We start from the raw sequence: 20,634 nt of genomic DNA on the forward strand, positions 1-20,634 counted from the left end.
TCAAATGCTCCTTCTGAACACATTTACAGCTGCTGTGGTCGTCCAGCACTGGTGATGAATAACCATAGCAGCAAAACTTAAATTCCCCAACTTTGAACGTGTCACCCCAGAGGGGCCAGCATGTAAACCCCGGCGAATCTGCATGTAAAAGGTCCGCCGGGCTGGTATGTGGAGCCGCGCCGAGGAGGCCGAACGATATTTGCATTTCGGGCAGGCGAGTCCCAGCCCTATCCCATAACATCGCCGGCGGAGGAGTCCGCGGCTTTAAAAGAGGCGCCGGGGCGACGACGACCCCACTCCGCCGGGCGACGAGGCTTCCGTTTTTAAAAAGGCTTTTTTATTTTTTTTTACAAACCAGACGAGCCGTGGGACCTTGGCAGAAACACGGTTATTTCGTCTGGTTGACGTTTATTTGTTAGGAGAGCGCGGCCGGAAGCGGGGACTGGATCTCCCCGCGGATGGATATTGTCGGTAGCCGCGCTGAGGCAGTTGTAGGCACTAGTAGCTGTCGATAACTTTTGTGCGGGGTGCACGCGAATTTCAGTCACCGCGAATTTTTGTCCTCCCCCCTCCTTCTAGTGTTAATTTATTGCGTTGGTAAATCACACGTTCATGCGTTCGTTTATTTTTACGACTCCGTCGTCTTTTCTATTTACGCTCGAAGTGTTTTTATCAGACTAACGTGGTTCACGTTCATTGCCGACGAGCATTGGACCGAACGGAACGAGGACTTCGGCGACCACTGGAACAAAATGTCCATTTTACCCTTCACGCCGCCGATCGTGAAAAGACTTCTGGGCTGGAAGAAGGGTGAGCAGAACGGCCAGGAGGAGAAGTGGTGCGAGAAGGCGGTGAAGAGCCTGGTGAAGAAGCTGAAGAAGACGGGCCAGCTGGACGAGCTGGAGAAAGTCATCACGACACAAAACGCCAACAGCAAGTGTATCACCATACCGAGGTAACAAACATACAATCGAGCCGCTCAGGCCGCTCAACACACCCATAATTAATACTTATACCACACGTACTGAGTAAATGTTTTGTATGTCATTGCGGTTTTTTTTTGTTAGCGTCACAAATAAGCCGTCACTGAAGTTGACAGAGCTCGATGCACCAGTTTCGGCCAATAATAAAGTGGTGTAAACTGGCCAAGAGCACCTCACGAAGATTCAGGAATATATTGTCCATTATTTCGCCACTTTTCCCATGCTAGCCCTGCTTGCCAGGTTGCCAGATAAGTGCATGGAAACAAGCAACCAATACAACACAATCTTTTAAAGACATTTTTGCTCAGTATAATCGTTGTTGAAGTGTGTCTATATAGAGTTCTGCTAAAAAGCACGTCGCGATTTATAAGTTACATCCTTGTAGTCAGGGCAGATGTTACTACTCGTTCAGGCCCCGAATTGGTTCAAACGAGCAGCGTCGTGCTGGAGACCAGCTGTTCATATTCAGCGCTATTAACACGGCGCGCTTAAAAGAAGCGGCCAGCTCTGGCAACACGGCCGCCGGCCGCCCCTGCGTTATCTGGGTTTAAGGAGCTTTGGCTGCGGCTAGCAGCGCTAGCTAACGCGCGCAGGGGCTGAAGGCGGCCCCCTTTCGGGCCCCGCGTAGGTGTCAAGAGCGTCGCCGGCGGCGCCCCGTGTCACCGTCCCGCTTCCTGTCACCCGGCCGAATCGCGACGCGCCGCGGGACGCCGCGCGGCCTCGCGTGTTTTCGCGCGTCCCGCAGATGCGCCAGCGATGCTGGGGCGTTATATAACGCGCCCTTAATCTGCCGCGGAGCCTAGCCTACTTGTGGCTGGATTGCAGGCCGCCGCTGCCACCGTGGTTCGGAACGGCGCGAATCGCGAACCTGGTTTTAGTGGGACGGCCCCGTTTCCCTCCAGTTAGTTACGTTGTTGTAAATGCTGTGTGGCAAAGTGCAAAGTTTCCACCGTTTGTTCTCAAAGCCATAAAAACAGGAGGCCAAGAGGCATAAAGTGGAAATGCTCCTGGGATAAAGTGGAAATGCTCCTGGGGGGGCGGGCAGGTGTCTGCACTAAATGGCTCGATGGCCACCACAACGTGTGACTAGTGCTTCGCCCCCTGCCCTGATGCTGTGGACACAGACCTGGCTTTACAATCTCCCCAAAAGTAAAACATCCTTCAATTAGGAAGATAAATTGCTTTAATATAAAACAAATAGCGGTGGCGATTCGATGCGATTTAACCGTCTACGCATGTTTGCAAAGCCCAAATACATTTATTTCCCCCCCCCAGCTGCATATCGAATCGCCCTCTGTGTCACATTTGTTCTTATTCGGTTATGCAACCTGCTAATACCCCGAGGTTTCGGCTGCAGGGCCGCGTTGCATCGCAGCGCTCTTGTGACGACGATGACGACGAACCAAATTGACCTCAAGCCAATTCCAGTGTTTGTTGATTTCTGCACATTTGAAAGTTTTTGGTTTGTCTTTTTTTAAAAACTTCTGTTAGCGTTTCACTTAAAACAGTGGTTCCCAACATGGGGTCTTCACAATTTATCTGCGCTGAGGTTACCAAAAAGACATTTGTTAACATGAAATTTATAAAAAAAAAAAAAAAATCTCCAAAAAATAAAAAGACCCAAAAGAAAACTCCACGATCCTTTAGGCTACATAGACTACAGTGTAAAAAAACAAGGAGACTTAACAACAAAAACCTACAACTGCTACAAACCTACAAGTGTTATTCCTATTTAATGCTTGTCCGTGGGAAGGAATTGGAGTTGGGGGGTCCTGGCATGTCTTGGACAGGGGCAGCGGGGACCCACTGGTTTAGAAGAGTGTGATATCTCTGTTGAGGTACGCCAGAATGTTCGGGCTTAGGCCCGCACCTGCCCGGTGCTGCCATGCACCTGTCAGAGCTCCCCGCCCCTCTCCCTGAGAGCCGAGCGGCGGCCACCCAGACGTCCGTCTTGCTCTGAGAGGAGAGGAAGTCTGCAGCGGCCATATTTTGCCCACGTTTCGCGGTGACATCAAAGACACAGCCGACAAGAAGGGGCCACTGTAATCCCTAATGAAGGCTCGCATCACAACGATAAATATGAGCAGCAAGTGTCGCCGGGACCGTTTTATGTTTAAGACCGTCTGGGCCCCGCAGGGATGTCTGAGCTGAACATCCAACATCCTGAAACCCGATCTTCATTTCAAAGCAGCGTTTAATACCTAGACGGTATAGGGTGTCTTTATGTTTAATAGCCGTCACACACCCTTTGTATTCTCTTTTGTTTAAGTGACTGTACCGCCAGCGAGCGACAGATCTCCCCCTCACACGCTCTCTGTAGTGCGGTGATGGCGTTTTTTTTTTTTATCCTTTGGTGGGTGAAACCAGCCCTGCGTGTGTCACGGCTGAGCGCGGCGTCTCGCGGCGTGGGCGTCTCTTGCGTAGCGCTGTCCAGCCGGCAGCAGCCTGCCCGCGAAGCGCCGCTCTGCGCAGCGGCGGCGGTTCAGCGAGAGCGCCGAGGCCGGTGCTTGTGGCGAGTGTGAAGTACGCAGCGCTAGGCGTGGTTACTCAGCTCGCAGGAATGTGTGGCCAGGGCCCTGGGGAGGGCGTGGGCCGATGTTTGGTTTGCGGCTCCTGCAAGGGGTTGAAGGTTTAGAAAGTTGCGGCCTACTCCCTATAGGCTGGAGATAAAGGGAGCTCTGTACACAGACAGCCGTGCTTTGTGCGATGCTGTCATCAACGCCACACTCACTCTGTCTGTCTGGCACAAAAAAAGATTTTATTATTTCAATCAAATATCAGAAACTGTGTAATGTCTGTGTTACAAGTGACTTTAGTACAGGTCAGGTGTTTGCAGTGGTGTTTAGAGCCGGGCCCGTAACTAGATTAATCGTTCAATGTAGTGCTTTACGATTAATCTAATCGCGATGTCAGTCTGTGCGATTACATGAACGCAAAAGGATGCGATTTAAATGATTAGTACATGGATTGGATCGGATCTGTTGCCGATCCATTCTCTCATTCTCTCAAAGTTTGCGAGCTGACTGAAGTCTCACATCTCACGTCTCACATCTCAGTCGGATGTGACGTGTTTGGTCACATGACTTTCATTTCGGAGACATATGGTTAGACGGCGCATGACGCGCTGCATCGTACGTCAACATCGCCGCCATATTGCGATAGGCTCTGCTGTGGCATGAAGCATATACATGTCTATGGAGAGAAGTGCATAAAAATGTCTCACTCTTGTGCTGCTTGGGGCTGTACAAACCGCTGTACGCTCCAAACCAGATCCCGGGGGATTACATTTCATAGTTAAGGCAGGACAATTGTTTTGAATATATTTGGCCATTATAAAATCCCGTTTTGTAAGTCTTAACCTTAGCTAAGCTAGGCTAAGCTAGCGAAGCTATGCATTCCTGTGTTCAAGTCAGCCTCCAAACAACGTTTTGGCTAAACGTAGGCATGAACTATTTAGACTGTTCTTAGCTGTTTAGTTCACTTTTCTCAAACTTTGAAGGTTTCCTAAAGAAATTCACCTCAGTTTACAAATCTTAACCTTAGCTAAGCTAGCAAAGCTATGCATCCTTGTGTTCAAGTCAGCCTCCAAACAATGTTTTGGTTAAACGTAAGAACTATAATACGGGATTTTATAATGACCAAATATCATCAAAACAGTTGTTTAACCTTACCAGGGTTTGTCGTTCGACAGTAATGTAAAGACTTTTTTGTGATTATTTAATTTAGTAGAATATTGTATTTTGAAAGCACTGGGCATTTCAAGTTGTTATAAGTAGTTTGTATGTTTCACTTTGAAATTAAACATTTCACTATTAGTATGCGACTTTTCATTGATATACAAGCAAGTGTCCTTTATCACATCGCAATCGCATATCGCAATATTGATCTCAATAATCACAATATGTCTTTTTCCCCAAATCGTGCAGCCCTAGTTCAATGATAATCAAAAATATTTCCCAATGATTAGCGATTATTATTTCAGACATAAAACTGGCAAACTGTGAGGAGTGAAGGCCGATAGAGCACGTGCCATAAAACGGAGGTGACTTAACCCTGCGTTTACATTTTTATGAACAACGTCCTAGTGAGCCAATCCCAGCTGCTGTATGTTTTCGGGCCCATATACTGTGTTGGCCCGATGCTGCAGGCTGCGTTTGGTCTTAGATGGAGTCTGCCCGGTCCTGCTCCCCTGCTGAGTACGCCAGCCGCCGGGCAGTGATATCACCTGTGGATTAGAGTCTAGCCTTTTCTGTTTACACAAGGAATGGTCTAATGGGTTTAGCAGAAAGCGGGAAGTTGGAACCTCACACTGTTTTGTGTCAACCAGACAGGAGAGGAAGTTCAACCTTTTTTTTTTTAAGGACGCAATAATTAAAAATAGGTTATTTTTCTGCATGCCGCTGGAAATCCAACTCGAATATATCATAACGGAGGCCAGTGTGCACATCTGCAAGTTTGTTGTACTGATATTGTGATGTACAACATGGGGTATAGTAACCGAGTCACATAAATATAATCACTTTGGCGTTTTTTGCCATAAATATGATGATAGATGATACCCTGCACTACTATATCATGTTTCAAAGAGACATTTGGATTGGTCGCAGCCGCACAGTATGTAATGTAGCTTTAAGGCGGTGTTATGACACGAGCTTAACACATGGACAACACACGATGACATCACAAACACAATTCCATCACCACAACAGGGAGCGAGACGGAGCGGAGGGGGTCGGTCGTGGTCATGTGTGCTCCGTAGGGTGTGTGTGTGTGTGGGTAGATGGGGGGGGGATGCAGATCTGCAGATGGTCTACTATTCATGCAGGCCTTTGTGCCACAGCCTCCTGCTCTCCCGCCTCAGATTAATGTCCAGCAGCCATGCAGCAGTTTTCAATAGACTCCGCATCTTTGGCTGCTGGAATCGTTGTAAAAAAATATGGAAACCTAGGCTGGTTTCTGCCTCAAAAGAACATTCCTTGTAAAGATTTTCAAAGTTTAGGTTTGTTTGCAGAACTTTGTGGATTTTGAGGCGTGTGTGTATGTTTGTGTGTGTGTGTGTGTGTGTGTGGTGGTAAGGCTCAGACGCGCTCAGTGTGCGGCCTCACAAGTGTTTGTGTTGGTCCTGAGATTAAAGAAGCCCGGCCCGTCTGCGTCACCAGCCCTACCACCCCCGACCACACGCACGACCCCATTCCCCAAATCTCCCCACAGCGCCCCAACTCCAGCAACAGCCGGGAGGGGGAGGGGATAGGGATATAAAGGGCGTGCATCCCCTCTGGGGTTACAGGGTCAGCATGGGTTTTGGAGGCCGTGGGGCTGTTCACCCAGTTCGCCCGGCAAATCGATATCAATTCCCAGTTCACTTTTCACAGATGCCACAGAATGCCGCACTGGGGCCCAGATTCCACCGGAACGGAAAGGGACTCGTGTCCAGCGGACTCACCAGTACTGCGAGGCCTTCACCCATTCTGTCTTTGTGTTCAGGCACTGGACTCGGTGAACTTTCACTGGCCGCACGGCAATGTTTACGCTCCTTTTAGTTTCCTGGAGCCGTGTCATTATCACAGTGAATCAGATTCTACAGCTGGGGTGAGATGGAAATGGGAGGAACTTTGCAGCATGTAGTACAGGGACGTTTTAAGGATGACAATTTGTCACTAACTGTAGTGTGAATATCGGAATAGAACTAAAAAGTTCTATTGATACTACAATGTACTAACTGAAATATTAACAGTAGTGAATGTTGTTAGTATCTGTTGTTGGAGTCACATTAGATTACTCCATTAAGGTGTTTTTCATCTGATACCACGTTGCTGTCGCTACTAACAGTTAAACACAAAACCATTTTATATGGACTATTTAGCAAGGTTAATGCATCTGTTATGTTTGGCTCTCATATTGTGCATCAACCCAAAGTTGTATTGTAATTGTAACTGGAGCATAATGGGATAGTTGAGAGAACGAACAGCATTATGAGGGTGCACACAGAAAAGAAAAATCAGCTTCATTTTCTCTCCATCTCCCTTGCATGTTTGTGTGTAGGTATATAGGATTGTGTGTGTGTGTGTGTGTGTGTGTGTGTGTGTGTGTGTGTTCATGCTCCCAAGCATGCAGTGCATGTTAAGTCCTGCTCTGTGCTGAGTGCAGCCGAAGGCGTAGTGTATCTGACATTCCTGTAAGTGGCATCCCTGCCCCAGATTCTTGCCGGGGTCGGACTGCCCCGCTGAACTCCCACTGCCTTGTGCCTCTGCAGGGCCGCGGCTGTGACTGCAGGCGTCCACAAACTGTGCCAGCGGATGATGAATATTTCAAAGGAAACCATGTTCCAGACGTGTCCGCTGCATATTTAAAGCGTCTGCTTGCAGGAGAGCACAGTTGCTGATGCACAGTTCCAGGAGCTGGTGGTCGGGTGAAAGATAGACCGGTTGGCCTGTTTGGTCAGAGTGGCTCTGGAGAAGAACTTCAACACACCCACCTATCAGACAGAATTCAAATCCAGTTAGTTTGTCTTTCGTCCTCTTTAGTCATTACTCAAGCAGGAAGTTTTGTTTATTGGTCCACCCTCCAAGACCGTGGTCCAGTTTTATTTATTCATATAGCTGACACCTTTATCTAATACTTAGTAATCATTAATTACCAATCCAGTCACCTATTGCCCTGAGACACAATGGTCCAGGGGTTCACTACTCCAAATCCATATTGCCCTGTACCTTAATATGCATACCTCACTTTATCGTGTAGGAAATGCCACTTATTGTGATAGATCAGCACTGAAAAGATCCTCTTTATTGACACCAGGGCGGTGCTCCATAATGGGATCTGGTGCTATTGAACATGTCGCCAGTAGTGGTATGTCATGGAAGATGGACCTGCCCATAGTGTAAATAAGTGCATGTGTGACTCGTACGATTGTTTGTGGATGTTACCTGATCTGCTGATAGACAGGCTGTCATTGGTCAATGCTCGCCACATACATCTGAAAACATTCTGGCAAAAAAAAACGTACCTAGTTTGAACACACACACAAAGGTTTTCTGAACACTTAAAATGCAAAGTAAAGGTGACTATGATTATTATTTTTAATTGTTCTGTAATTTTACTCATTTTAGAATGGTTAACGGAGATTAATGCTTTCACCATTAACTAAACAACAATCTGGTTATTTATCACAATGGTTATTTATCTGGTTTTGTCAGTCAGTAACCAACTTTGTTCTGGTTGTGGCCGGAATAATATGATTGCACATGCTTAGAAGCAATAACAGTTCCAGGGGATTTTCAAATGTGCCACCAGCGCAGGCTGCTGTGATGACGCGTCTCTCGCACCGTCATCAGGAGTTGGGGGGCTGGGCGCCGGCCTGGATCACTGGCATCCTGCCAGCAGAGCCGAGATCGAGGTGCTGCTCACTCAGGCCGCGCTGGCCTTAATTTTTTTTTTTTGTTGTTGTTGTTGTTGCGCTGTTTTCTGCGCCACTGATGTGTGAAGCCCATGGAAATGGCTCGCGATTTACAGGCCACTCAACCTACCTCCGTCCGCGCCCAGAGCAAATAGTACCACGCATGTCACCACTCTGAGGCCAAATGACTTTTATTTTATCATAAGGTTGTGGATTAATAAAAACAGGGCATGTCTGGATAGTCGGAAAGATTAGTGTTACATAATTCACATTTAACGGAGCTTCACACAGGTTTCTGTTTTTTTTTTGCATCATGTTTTTGCCTCTCGGTTGTTTGCGGTGACTAGTGTTTTTGGACAAAATTAGAAGCCCATTGCAGTCTGCTGTGTTTGTATGTGTGCATGCTCAGGGTTGCTTGATGTTTAATTTACCCTCGAAGCGCCATGCCATAAGGTAGTTTTGCTGCAGCGGACACCGTATGTGTGTATAGGTATAGGTGTGTAATTGTGGCCCTGGGAGGTTATGTAGCTGAATGAAGGCTGACTGTGTGTAGAGCGTGTAGAACTGGCCCGTGTGGTTGGTGTGACCTCTGTGGCCGCTGCCCAAGTGTCTTGCTCATGGTGCGTTGTAAAATAGTACACACTTCCTGGCTTATTCATACACTTTCCTTTTCTGGATTTCCTGAATGCCTTTATTGATTTGAGTCATTTTGGTAAACTCAGTAAAAGTCTATAAAAAGGACTCAGTACTGAAAGATATTCATTTTTAGATGTGCTTTACTTTTTTTTTACTCTGGCAGCAAAAGTAAAAGTATTTCAAAGTTCAAATTCAAAGTGAAGTGATTGTCACAAGTGATACACAGCAGCACAGCACACGATGCACACAGTGAAATTTGCCCTCTGCATTTAACCCATCACCCTGAGTGAGCAGTGGGCGGCCATGACAGGCGCCCGGGGAGCAGTGTGTGGGGACGGTGCTTTGCTCAGTGGCACCTCAGTGGTACCTTGGCGGATCGGGATTCGAACCGGCAACCTTCTGATTACAGGGCCGCTTCCTTAACCGCTAGGCCACCACTGCCCCAATTTCTATTCTATTTCTATTGTCTTGTTTTTTTAATTTACTCACACTCACTTTTTTTGTCCCCAAGGTCTCTTGATGGACGCTTGCAGGTTTCACACAGGAAGGGCCTGCCACATGTCATCTACTGCCGGCTGTGGCGTTGGCCGGACCTGCAGTCGCATCACGAGCTCCGTGCTGTGGACCTGTGTGAGTACGCCTTCCACATGAAGAAGGATGAAGTCTGTGTCAACCCGTACCACTACCAGCGCGTGGAGACCCCAGGTAAGGCTTACGTCAGAATCATTTTTGGACCGCGGTGTTCATTTATGGGCAAAATAATTATTATAAAGAGGAGCTTCTGGCTTTCATGAGGTAGGGGGCTGAGAGCATTACTTTTCATTTACACACCGTTCTGTGCGAACACTACATTTTCTTTTGAGGTGTTGGTCAAACAAAGACAGCTTCTTTAACTTATAAATATATGTATAAACAGAAGATACACGTGTGCTGTTGAAACTGCAAGATAATGAAAGAATGGTTTCTGATCAAGGTTTACGATCAATGTCTGTGTTCACATTGAATACCAAGTGTAATAGCGGCGTCGTGGCTTTTCTCTGTGCAGTGCTGCCGCCTGTTCTGGTGCCCCGACACGAGATCCCAGCTGAATTCCCGCAGCTGGACGACTACATTCACTCCATCCCAGAGAACACTAACTTCCCTGCAGGGATCGAGCCACAGGGCAACTATATCCCAGGTGAGACACAAACAAAAATCAGCAGTTTATAATGTTTCACAGGTTCATTTTTAAAATTTTAAATTATTTTTCAAACAATGTTAAGGGAGGATATTTTCAGGTTGCTATGTAAGTAATGGGTGTGAAAGATCTGATAATCTATGGGCGTGTTTGATATGGTGACTATGGCAGAGATTCACTCACTGCCAGGTGACATCATTTTGAATTTGATATATTTCGGGGGAAAATTGTCTGTTGAGAGTTGCTAATGAAGAAACCAATTCTTATTTAAGAATTGTAAATTGTCACAGTTTGGTTTAATTTGTTCATTTTTAGGCAAATGTTTTAACACTGCTGGCGCTTGCTTGGGTGATGTATTAGCAGGAGGAGGGTTTAAGTTGTGCCCAAAACAAGGCAGGGCCTTTTATCATTGGGCCATCCAAGAAGCCGATCTCTGAGCCTGCTTGTTGTCCGACGTGAAGGGTTTTTAAAGAGACGTGAAGAGGCCGGGCTGCAGTCTCAGCAGCACTGTGGTAGACATTTAAGCCAGACAGGCTGGCAGGTTACACCGGGGGGGCTCTGTTCTCCCTGGCTAGTTGAGTGGCTGGGTGAGGGGGCGGCCCATTGCTGTGTGCCACAAAAAGCACTGGAGTCAAGAAGCCGGTCTGTGTGAAACAGACACTGTCTGTAGCAGTGAAGAAGTCAAGAAAAGCAGTCACAAAAAGAAATGGTTTGTCACTTTCAGAAGCAAGCAAAAAATAAAAAAAAATATGTAATGGAGTATATATTTAATCAGACACTATACAACAAAAAAGGGTAGTCACCAGATCAACAAGAAGACAGCACGAGTTAATTCTGGTTAACTCAAGTTTACTCAAATTGGCTTTATCAACATTGGACACTGAACTGTAGGAAATATTCTTTGTTGCTCATCCTGATTATACATTATTTCCACTTATACATTATTATCAGCTCTTATTAACCTGTTTTTTTTGCTGAAACTTTACTGTATTTACGGGACATTTCTCATATAATAATCTCTCTCTCTAAATATATAATCCCATTTCAGACTTGTGTGTATATTTGTTGCTTTTTAAGGGACTAGATGAATTAAGGTGATGCTTTTGTGTTTCAGAGACGCCCCCTCCAGGCTATGTGAGTGAGGACGGGGAGACCAGTGACCACCAAATGAGCCACAGCATGGACACAAGTAAAACCATACCAATTAACTTTACCCATAGTCCTGTCTCATCAAGCTGAGGCACCTACACCTCTGTTTCTCTTTTAAAAAACAGGCTCTCCAAACCTGTCCCCTAGTCCAGTATCTCCAGCACACAGCAACTTGGGTAAGTTGCAGGGAGAAACATGTGGTATGTGAGTGTATGTGTGGGTTTACTCTGGATAACATCATTTAATAAAAGTTATTCTTGCACAACATTTCCCAAGCCTCCTGCTCACCGAATTTGTTGCCCCATTTAAGTTTTAAGTACAAAATGCTCTCGGTTTCCATTTCTTCACACTAAAAGAATAAACCTGACACCTTCATGACTTCTGCCAGACTTCAAATCACAGACCCATGCCAAGATTTGGGAAGGTTAGGAAGCTTCAGAAGCCAATTCAATTTCAGTTTGCCCTGAAATTTTATTTCTTTTATGAGACATTTATTTTTGGTAGAGATTTGCTGAATCATTTTTATTAATCATGTTACAGTGACTGAAAAACACAACAGTTACGTCACTTAACCAGTTTATTTAAGCCACTATCCTGATCTTTTGTTTATCATAACCTTAGGGTTTAACAGGATCTAAAAAGTAGAGGATAAGAGGTGCTTCTTTAAGACAGGAAGTTCTCAGTGTGTATGTGTCTGTGTGTTTTAACGCATGCATAAGAGAATGTTGGTGTTGGCAGATGGATGAGAATAGGGAACCTCCCTTTTTTGGAAGGGCTCTAGATAGCTCAGAGGAAGCCACTTGTAAACGTAGCTTTTGTTTCTTTCCCATCTGATTTCAAAGCGGCACCAAAGATACAGGCCTCCCACACTTGAACTAATAATAATATCCTGTGAATTATTATCGCTTCACCAGATTGCTTGGGGGTGTCTTCCCGGAGCTTCTGCAGAAACAACAAACAGTCAGTTTCCCCAAGCCGAGGTGGCTTTATTTTAAAAGGGCCTTGCATCAGCACTGCAGTCTTCTTCTCCGAAGCATTTACAGGAACTTGTGTTTTTCAATCTGCGCACCGTTACCCCGTAATTTGCCTTCTGTGTCGCTGGATCCAATTGATGCCAGTCTTTCCACTGGCCTGGTTTGTGTTTCTGGGAATTGCTATTCCACATTGACATCACTGTGTCGTATGTATCCTCCCTTTTTTTTTTCTTGCTCTGTGTATCCGTCTCATTCCCAAGTACCTACTTTGCCCCACTATAATACCTCTTTTATTTACCCTCCTTCAGACCTTCAGCCAGTGACATACTGCGAACCGGCATTCTGGTGCTCCATCTCTTATTACGAGCTGAACCAGCGCGTGGGGGAGATCTTCCACGCCTCACAGCCCTCCCTCACCGTGGACGGCTTCACTGACCCATCCAACTCAGAGCGCTTCTGTCTGGGTTTGCTTTCCAACGTCAACCGCAACGCAGCTGTGGAACTCACACGGCGCCACATCGGTAACCTGCCTGCCTTTTTTACATTTTACAGACGGACGCTTATATGGAGATCAGTCGTGGCTGCAAATATAAGTCGCTCAGGAAAAAAGTTTTTTTTGATCTCTGTTCTCCAGGCAGGGGAGTACGTTTGTACTACATCGGAGGGGAGGTGTTTGCAGAGTGTCTCAGTGACAGCGCCATCTTTGTCCAGAGTCCCAACTGTAACCAGCGCTACGGCTGGCACCCGGCCACCGTGTGTAAGATCCCACCAGGTGAGGCGTCAGTAGAAAAGTTCCGTTTGCCTCCGATCCCACATGTAGCAGTCGTGCTGCATGATCCACACACTTAAAACAAATGCTTCTCATGACATCAAAAGCAAAAACTCTCTCAAATTCAGGATATGATTCAATTGTTCTTGTTCTATTTTTCTTAGAATAATTTTCTTTCTGCCACAATTTTCTTGACATTATATAGTGTAAAGTTATAGTGCAATGTTAAGAGTGTTCAGAGTGTATGCTCTTTAAGTTTTTTTGCACGGTTTTGTGATTTTTTAAGAAATATTGTAGATATGTGCATTGTATTTAGCAGTGTATTATATAGAATTTCTTTAGTGTATGAAATTTCCATTTCTGTGAAGCATTTCTTTTGCACAAATTCATGTTGCTGTGGTTATTGTTTGTGTGTTTCAGGTTGCAATCTTAAGATCTTCAATAACCAGGAGTTTGCAGCTCTTCTGGCCCAGTCAGTGAACCAGGGCTTTGAGGCCGTCTACCAGCTGACCCGCATGTGCACCATCCGCATGAGCTTCGTGAAAGGATGGGGAGCCGATTACAGGTAATCAGCGAAATAAATGAGTTTATTCAAACCTACGTCACACTGTCATATAACAATAAGGACTCTCCAGTGGGTTTCCATGGCATTATATCAGCTACCAGCAGTACTGGCCACCGGCACAGACCACCCAGTCACAACTTAATTCAGTTCCTCAAAGCAGAGTGGAGTCCCATTAAAACGCTGTCATTTTTGTCTTGTGCTTCTTTTGTTGCTTTTACTGCTACCTCATGTGACACTAAGCTCCAGCATGCTTCAGACACGTCCTGTCCTGTTTGTCAGCACATGACATTCTGTGGCATGATGCCCTGACATGGGATTAACGCACACGCTCATTCAGAGCGGTTGGCCTGAAATCACATCTCCGGAACTGTACGTTCTCAGAGACATGCGGTGATGTCTCCATCCCTGAATCACGCTATGAAAAACAAACGCGAGCTGTCAGACTTTCCTCGGTCCGCTTGCCCCTTCCCCACATGGCTTTGAGCAACTTCATTGTTTGTAAGGCAGCAATGGTTGGCCTAATCAGAGCCAGATGTAGGTTTACACCCGGGAGATCATCTGGAGAAAGTGGCTCGGGTCTCCAGACAGCGCAGCATGTGGAGACACTTAAGTGGCAGGTTGGATTTCAGCTGACGCCCACTCGCGCTCTCTCACGGACCGTCACCCACCCCCGGTCACTCACCAGTCCAAACCCTCAGCCAGACTTGCGGCCTCTCCGTTACTGAGAGGAGACTCCCAAAGGCCTGGATGAATGAGGCTGAAGTTTCTGCCTTTCCCTCGCCCCCTCGCCGTTCTCCTGCATGGAGATGTAATCAGGGCGGACTGCCGGGGTCCGTGATTTACCACTGCCCACTTGGCCTTGTGTGAGTGGGAGGCAGGTGGACGTCTGGCCAGCCAGCCTCCCTCTGTGCTGCTCAAGTGAGTTTAATAGCAGCGGAGGACGGCCGTTAAGATCAGTCACCCTGGCCCGGCCGAGGCGGTAGTTTGCTGTAAGATTTAAAACGCTGGTGCTTAACGACCGGCGGTGTGTATGGGGAGAGAGAGGCGGGCGCGGGTCGGCGGGGTAACAGGGAGAGACGTGAGCAGAGCGGGGAGCTGCTCGGAGACACTGCAGCACCGCTCAGGGCCACGGCGCAGTCTTGTGTAAGCAGGAAGGAATGCAGGAGACTCTGTTTGGCACAGACCCCTGTCCCTGTGTGGTGTGTGTGTGTGTGTGGTGTGTGTGAGTGTGTGTGTGAGGGAGAGAGACGGCGATGAATTTAGTTCAGGTCCAGGCAGGCAATTTGGCCTCTGGGCCTGGCTGAGCCACTCCAAATGAGACTGCACCCGAGAGGGATTAGGCGACGGACGGAATGAAGGGAATTTTTGAATGAAGCCTGAGTCTTAAGCACTCCTGCACCTTTTGGAAATTGCAATATAGCAACATTATTGTATAAGTTGTACTGAATTATTTTTTGTCAAGGCAACATAATATGAGCTCCGCTGATTTAGCATCTTTGAAGGCGTTGAAATGGAATGATTATTTCAGAACATTGCCGACAGTAACCAACTAATCTGACTACTAATCCTCACCTTGCTATAATGCATGCTTATATGAAATATTTGTGTGCAAAAATGTAATGTATCTGTATCTACATTTGATGTATGTATTGTGTTTATGTATTCATATGTACTAATACGTTCATTTCTGCAAATTTCTTTCTCCAGGCGACAGACAGTGACCAGCACCCCCTGCTGGATCGAGCTGCATCTCAACGGCCCCCTCCAGTGGTTGGATAAAGTTCTGACGCAAATGGGCTCCCCCAGCCTCCGGTGCTCCAGTGTGTCATAGGAAACTGCCCACACAAACAAACACACACAGAAATAACAGGAAATGTGCAGCACAGGAAAAAAAAACCCTAAACAAAGCGAGAGGGCGGCGTGAGCTTCCGACTCCTCGAGCCTCTGCTCCCCACCGTCAGCAGCACTTTGTTTTTTTACATTTTAGTTGCGATGGGGAAGTGCATTAAGCAGTACAACAGCTGTTTGTACTGATGTTTTCCGGTGTCCATATCATGTGATATTCATTTTAATACGTGAAATCATTTGGCATGTACTGCCTAAAAAAAAAAAAAAAAAAAAACATGTACAAATAGAATTTTTTCTCAGATTTTAGCAGTGTGTATATATAAAAAAATATATATATTAATAACAGCAAATGTTTTAGTTGAGTATTTTTAAAGCAAGTGTTGAAACTGTTTTTTGTACAGTACAAAATGAAGTTTTATAAATTTCAGTTACTTTTGTCCTTGTTTCGAAATTTGTCGTGAGTGTAATTTCCCAGTAGAGGATTGTAGAACTTGAACTTTGTTGTAAAATGACCAGTGTGTGTTACGGAGGAACTTTCTGGCAACGTTATATTTTTTTATCAGCACCAGCGACTCATTCAACTCACGGTGCTTCTTGTGTCCTGTTGTCTGTCGTTCACGCAACACAACAGTGTTACATCTCATTAATGTGTGTATACATATATGTAAACCTGAAGATTTTATTAAGCTTCTACCCAATTGGTCTTCTGTGTTTAAAAAAAAAAAAAAAAGAATAATTTGTTTTTTGCTCCCCAACTATGAAACGGTGCCTTGAGGTCCATGGCATTAGTGTAGTGTAGAAGTTCCTGATATTCTCAAATGTATGGCCATGGTGGCTATTTTTTTGGTGAGGGGGGGTTATTTATGCCAGCACTGTGTCCCCTGTTATATTAAATGTGATTGTGCTGGGTGCGTAATCTCTTTGGCGGTCTGCTCTCTGCATGCAGATCCTGGCCATTTGATGCTAGATGCCCCCCCCCCTTCTTTTAGGAGGAATCAAGCATCATCCCATACGCATTTATTTATCCGAATAGGTGAAATGTAGAGAAGTTGTGGGTACGATTTTGGCCAATATTTGGGTAACAATACCGGTACCTGCCCAATAACACAAGCATTGAACCGCCCAATGCTTACATACAGAAGGCCTCTCTGTATGAGTATCAGAATATGTTAGAAGAGGGGAAAAGTGCTCAATTGTTACTGTCATTTTAACAAAGTCAAGTAATCAGTTGGCAAGGCCAAACTTTTTTTTTTACCAATGCTTCGGTAAAGTAAGTCTTGATTGTGCCTTTCCATTCAAAACTGTATACACAATGTGTTTCTGATGCTTAGAGTCTTCTACAGGTTTAGCGTGTATGATGTTGCTGGTCCAAACAAAATATGTACATACATCTACAGAAATGATGATGCATGCTTATTTTTCTCCATTCTTTTTACTCTAGATTCTATTTTGCTACCAAATATTTTTATAGAAAGAAGTTGCTGTTTAGCAATGCACTTGCTTTACCGATAGTTTCTTGCTCTATAATAACCTATAATACACAAAACAGGTACCAGAAGGCAACTGCTGGCGGGTTTAGGGAAGTTTGTACCAGAAGGCGAGAAAAGTGGAGAAAAAAAAGGGAACGTTTGCACAGTGTGAGCATTGCACGTGCTTTCGACGGGCCCTCGTGCAGCCGGTGGTTTCTTTCATGCTTCCCTTTGAAGAGCTGCCCGTCTTGTCTCAGACAGAACGGCAGTGCAGCGGAGACCGAGGAGTCCCCCCCACCTTCATAACCTTCTGTAAACAGGGAGGAGGGGGCGTCGGCTGTGCAGTCGGCAGTGTGTGTTTTATCCTGGGTATTTAGGTAAAGGATTGAGGCTCGTATTCGGAGAGCATCACCCTTAACTGAGCTCACAAAGAGTAATCCTCAGCACCCAATACTATCTAGAAATTTGTTGAATTCATAAATTTGTCTTTTGTTTTGCCTCATAGTCTTTTTTTTTTTTTTTTTTTCATGTGCGTAGTCGTGTATGTGTTTGTGCTTTTTACTTCTGCTAAATGTCTTGTGAAACGTTATATCCTAATATTTTCCCAAAATGTCTACTCAAATAATTCAGTTAATTGTATTTTGGTTGTTGCTGTATGTTGTCTTTTAATAAAATTTATATCTCATTTTGCTTTGCAAGTTCGCTTTGGTGTATTTTTGACTTTTCTTTTATAACAAACAGAAAGACAGCTTCACAAAGTGAACAGTAAATAATCCGCCTTCATGTGTCAAACAGACGCTTCCAAGAGGTCAGTCCTCCCGATGTGAAATAATAACGCTCGCGGAGTGCCGACAGGCTTCCGAGGGGTGTTTACTGATGCAGACAGTCTCCGTCGCTCTCCTTACACTGATGGCTCCTGTCAGATTTCGCTTTGTGATTAGCAATCTGCCTGTCATCGCGCTTAATATAAGACGTGCACAGCCTTGCTCTGACATGAAGGCTGGCTTTGTTCGCCGAGGCCTCTGGGGCGAGGAGGGACTGCAACCTGTCTTCGTGCACGAAACTACTTTACCAACACACTCAAGGGTGACAAACGTTTGGAGAGTGTTTCACAACTCTCCCTAATGGTGATGACAATGGCGTATTTATACAGAGGAAATGCAAACCAATATGGCCTAAGGGAACACATTAACTGCAGGCCACTGAGTGGTTGACCCTTTAATGGCATTTAACTAAGCAGACTCTCATGATTTCATCTGCCTCGGCCTTGAAAATAATTTATTGCGTTTGAATGGCTTGATAATTGGAAGATGTTTATTTGCTTCATTGGAGACACACCTCAATACCCGTACACAACACCCCAAAACTGCTCTGCTGTGAATGGCGAATGGAGAATAATATTTGGTCAGCAGGTGGCTCTTTCCGGAGAGACATTGCCTGAAGAAGTTGTGTTTAGGACAAATGACAACTGTGCACTGATAACTGGACTTGTACAGGAACAGGATGCCCAGATAAACAAGCAGGGGCATTTGGATTCTCTGCAGAGGGGAATCCTGATCTGACAGTTGGACGTTTTGCCATCTAAATAGCATTCCATAATAATACCTTGTTGACAAATGTCAAGGCAAAAACGAGCAGCAAGGATTGACATTTTATTTTAAAATGACAGTATTTTAAGATATAATACAGACATAATACATAAACAATTGAGCATCTTACACTCTTTTTTTGTACTTGTAACTTGCTGAAGGAAAAAAACTCTAGCCAAAAATGTCAGACATGGCAACCCAGACCTGTGCTCTCAGCACCGAGTTTATGGCGCCCTCTACTGGACGCAAGGCCAACGTGACTATCCGATGACGTCACCGCGGTGCGCCCTCACAAACCACGCCAAACTGCTGACTCAAAAAAAGGCAAACAGTAGTTTCCAGACAGAGGAATGACAAATGAGTTTGCATCGGCGCATCTCTACGTGCTGCTGAGTTTTTAAGCATGCACTATTTGTACCCAGGCTCAATCAATTGCATTTTGTTTCCCATTGACTTTAGACTCGCTGCCTTAATTTATTATTTATTGCCTATAATGTGTAAATAACACAGAGATTTCTTCAATGGGCTTATGTATCTTGAGAAAATATGCATTTTCCACATTCATTTCTTACAGATTGATGAGGCTTTGTCCTTAATGAAACAGTGTTCCCATTTTAGAAGATGAGGCCTACTGCTGAGATTCCATAAGAATGCATTGTATTGCCTCTCAGCGGAATGTCCCATAAATGCAGACTTAAATGCACCCTTATCACACTGGAGGAGATTTAATTAGGATCAATTAGATCAGTTAGCAGGCTGCATTTCTGTGCTCTGCGGCCTATTTCTACTTATTTCTAGGCCTGTGGGTTTGTTGCCTCGATGCTGGTGACTGGACAGTGGAAAATGACAGAAGTTTCCACTCTCGGCTTCATCCCTACAAACAAGAAACATGAAGGTCACCCAGCTTGGGGATGACAGCAAGAAGCATTTGTTGGTAAACAAATTAATCTTCCGAAAGGTCACCATTTGTCGCAGAGCACCCTGCTCTCTCGCGAGCATGGCGTTTGTCATGAGGGACGGCGTGGCGGCTGTCAGCGTGTGCGCTGGGTGGTCTGGCCACCGGCTGCTGTGCCCGCGCGCGCCGCAGATTGCCGCATATCAGCATTCCTCAAAAGCGGGCCGCACCTGATTGCTGTGCCACGGGCCAGTGCGTTACAGCTGTCTCCGGACAGAAGCGGGTACCTGTCCCTGCATGCCAATGAGGCGGGCCCGCGCTCCTCCAACTGGCACCCGCTGGCCCTCTGCCCGCAGCCCGTCCGGATCCAGAGCGCCAGCCAGCACTTCTCCCAGCATGCCTTCTGTGAGCGTTTTTCAGCCCCTCACTTCTCTCAACTTAACAGAATCCCAACACCTGGCGTGGGCCGGTGTTCCATCTGAAAGCCCTGCCACGCGAAAAACGAATGCCAACAGAAGGACAGGAACACACGGCAAATGTTAAAACACTGCAAACTATTGTGATCTGCTGGTTCGCAAGGTAGCGCTACAGAGACCTGAGTTTCCAGCTTACACAGAGAAGTATTCCAATTAAATCCAACACTACAGTACACTGCTACTTATTTTATTACAATAATATTTAAAATGTTGGGGTAGCCGCGCAACTTTATCGATTAAAGACTGTGTTACTTGCTGTCTAGCCGCGTTTCTTCGGGTGAAACTTACTAAAATGCATTTAATGGTGCGAGGCAGTCCGAGGTAATTTCATTTGCAAGCAAACATACACTTTCCCCTAGCACCCTAGTCAAAAACAAGTAAAATAAAAAAAGCGATTTTTACTGACACCCACAAGCTGCCACGACTCTGATTAATAGATGGTCATATCCCTGCCTCATGAAAAGTGGTTGTTTCAGTGGAAGGGAGGAAAAAAAATCCATCCGGTGACCCAGAACTAATAACATTCTACTTGAGCAAGCAATTGAACGGAGAAGGATGCCATTGTTTATTACGGTGGTTGGTGGTGACAGGGCCATACATGAAACAGGCCATCGGGTTAATACCTTTCAGCTCGGCCGCTCCTGCTCGGCCTGTTAGGTGTGTGCACTAATCTGCTCCGTTTATCTTGTGTGTTCCAGGGTGCACATG

At 45.7% G+C, this 20,634-nt stretch overlaps 1 protein-coding gene across 1 annotated transcript; it reads left to right on the forward strand.

Moving 5' to 3' along the window:
• Nucleotides 1–261: 261 nt before the first annotated feature.
• Nucleotides 262–16,602, forward strand: smad3a (SMAD family member 3a). The gene is made up of 9 exons (XM_028956168.1): nt 262–955; nt 9,527–9,720; nt 10,061–10,192; nt 11,307–11,381; nt 11,467–11,517; nt 12,624–12,836; nt 12,950–13,087; nt 13,505–13,649; nt 15,357–16,602. Exons 1-9 carry the CDS (start codon nt 753–755, stop codon nt 15,478–15,480), a joined length of 1,275 nt encoding a protein of 424 aa, XP_028812001.1. The 5' UTR covers nt 262–752; the 3' UTR covers nt 15,481–16,602.
• Nucleotides 16,603–20,634: the final 4,032 nt, after the last annotated feature.

The sequence above is a fragment of the Denticeps clupeoides genome, chromosome 16, assembly GCF_900700375.1.
Source record: "Denticeps clupeoides chromosome 16, fDenClu1.1, whole genome shotgun sequence".
Taxonomy (NCBI): Eukaryota; Metazoa; Chordata; class Actinopteri; order Clupeiformes; family Denticipitidae; genus Denticeps; species Denticeps clupeoides.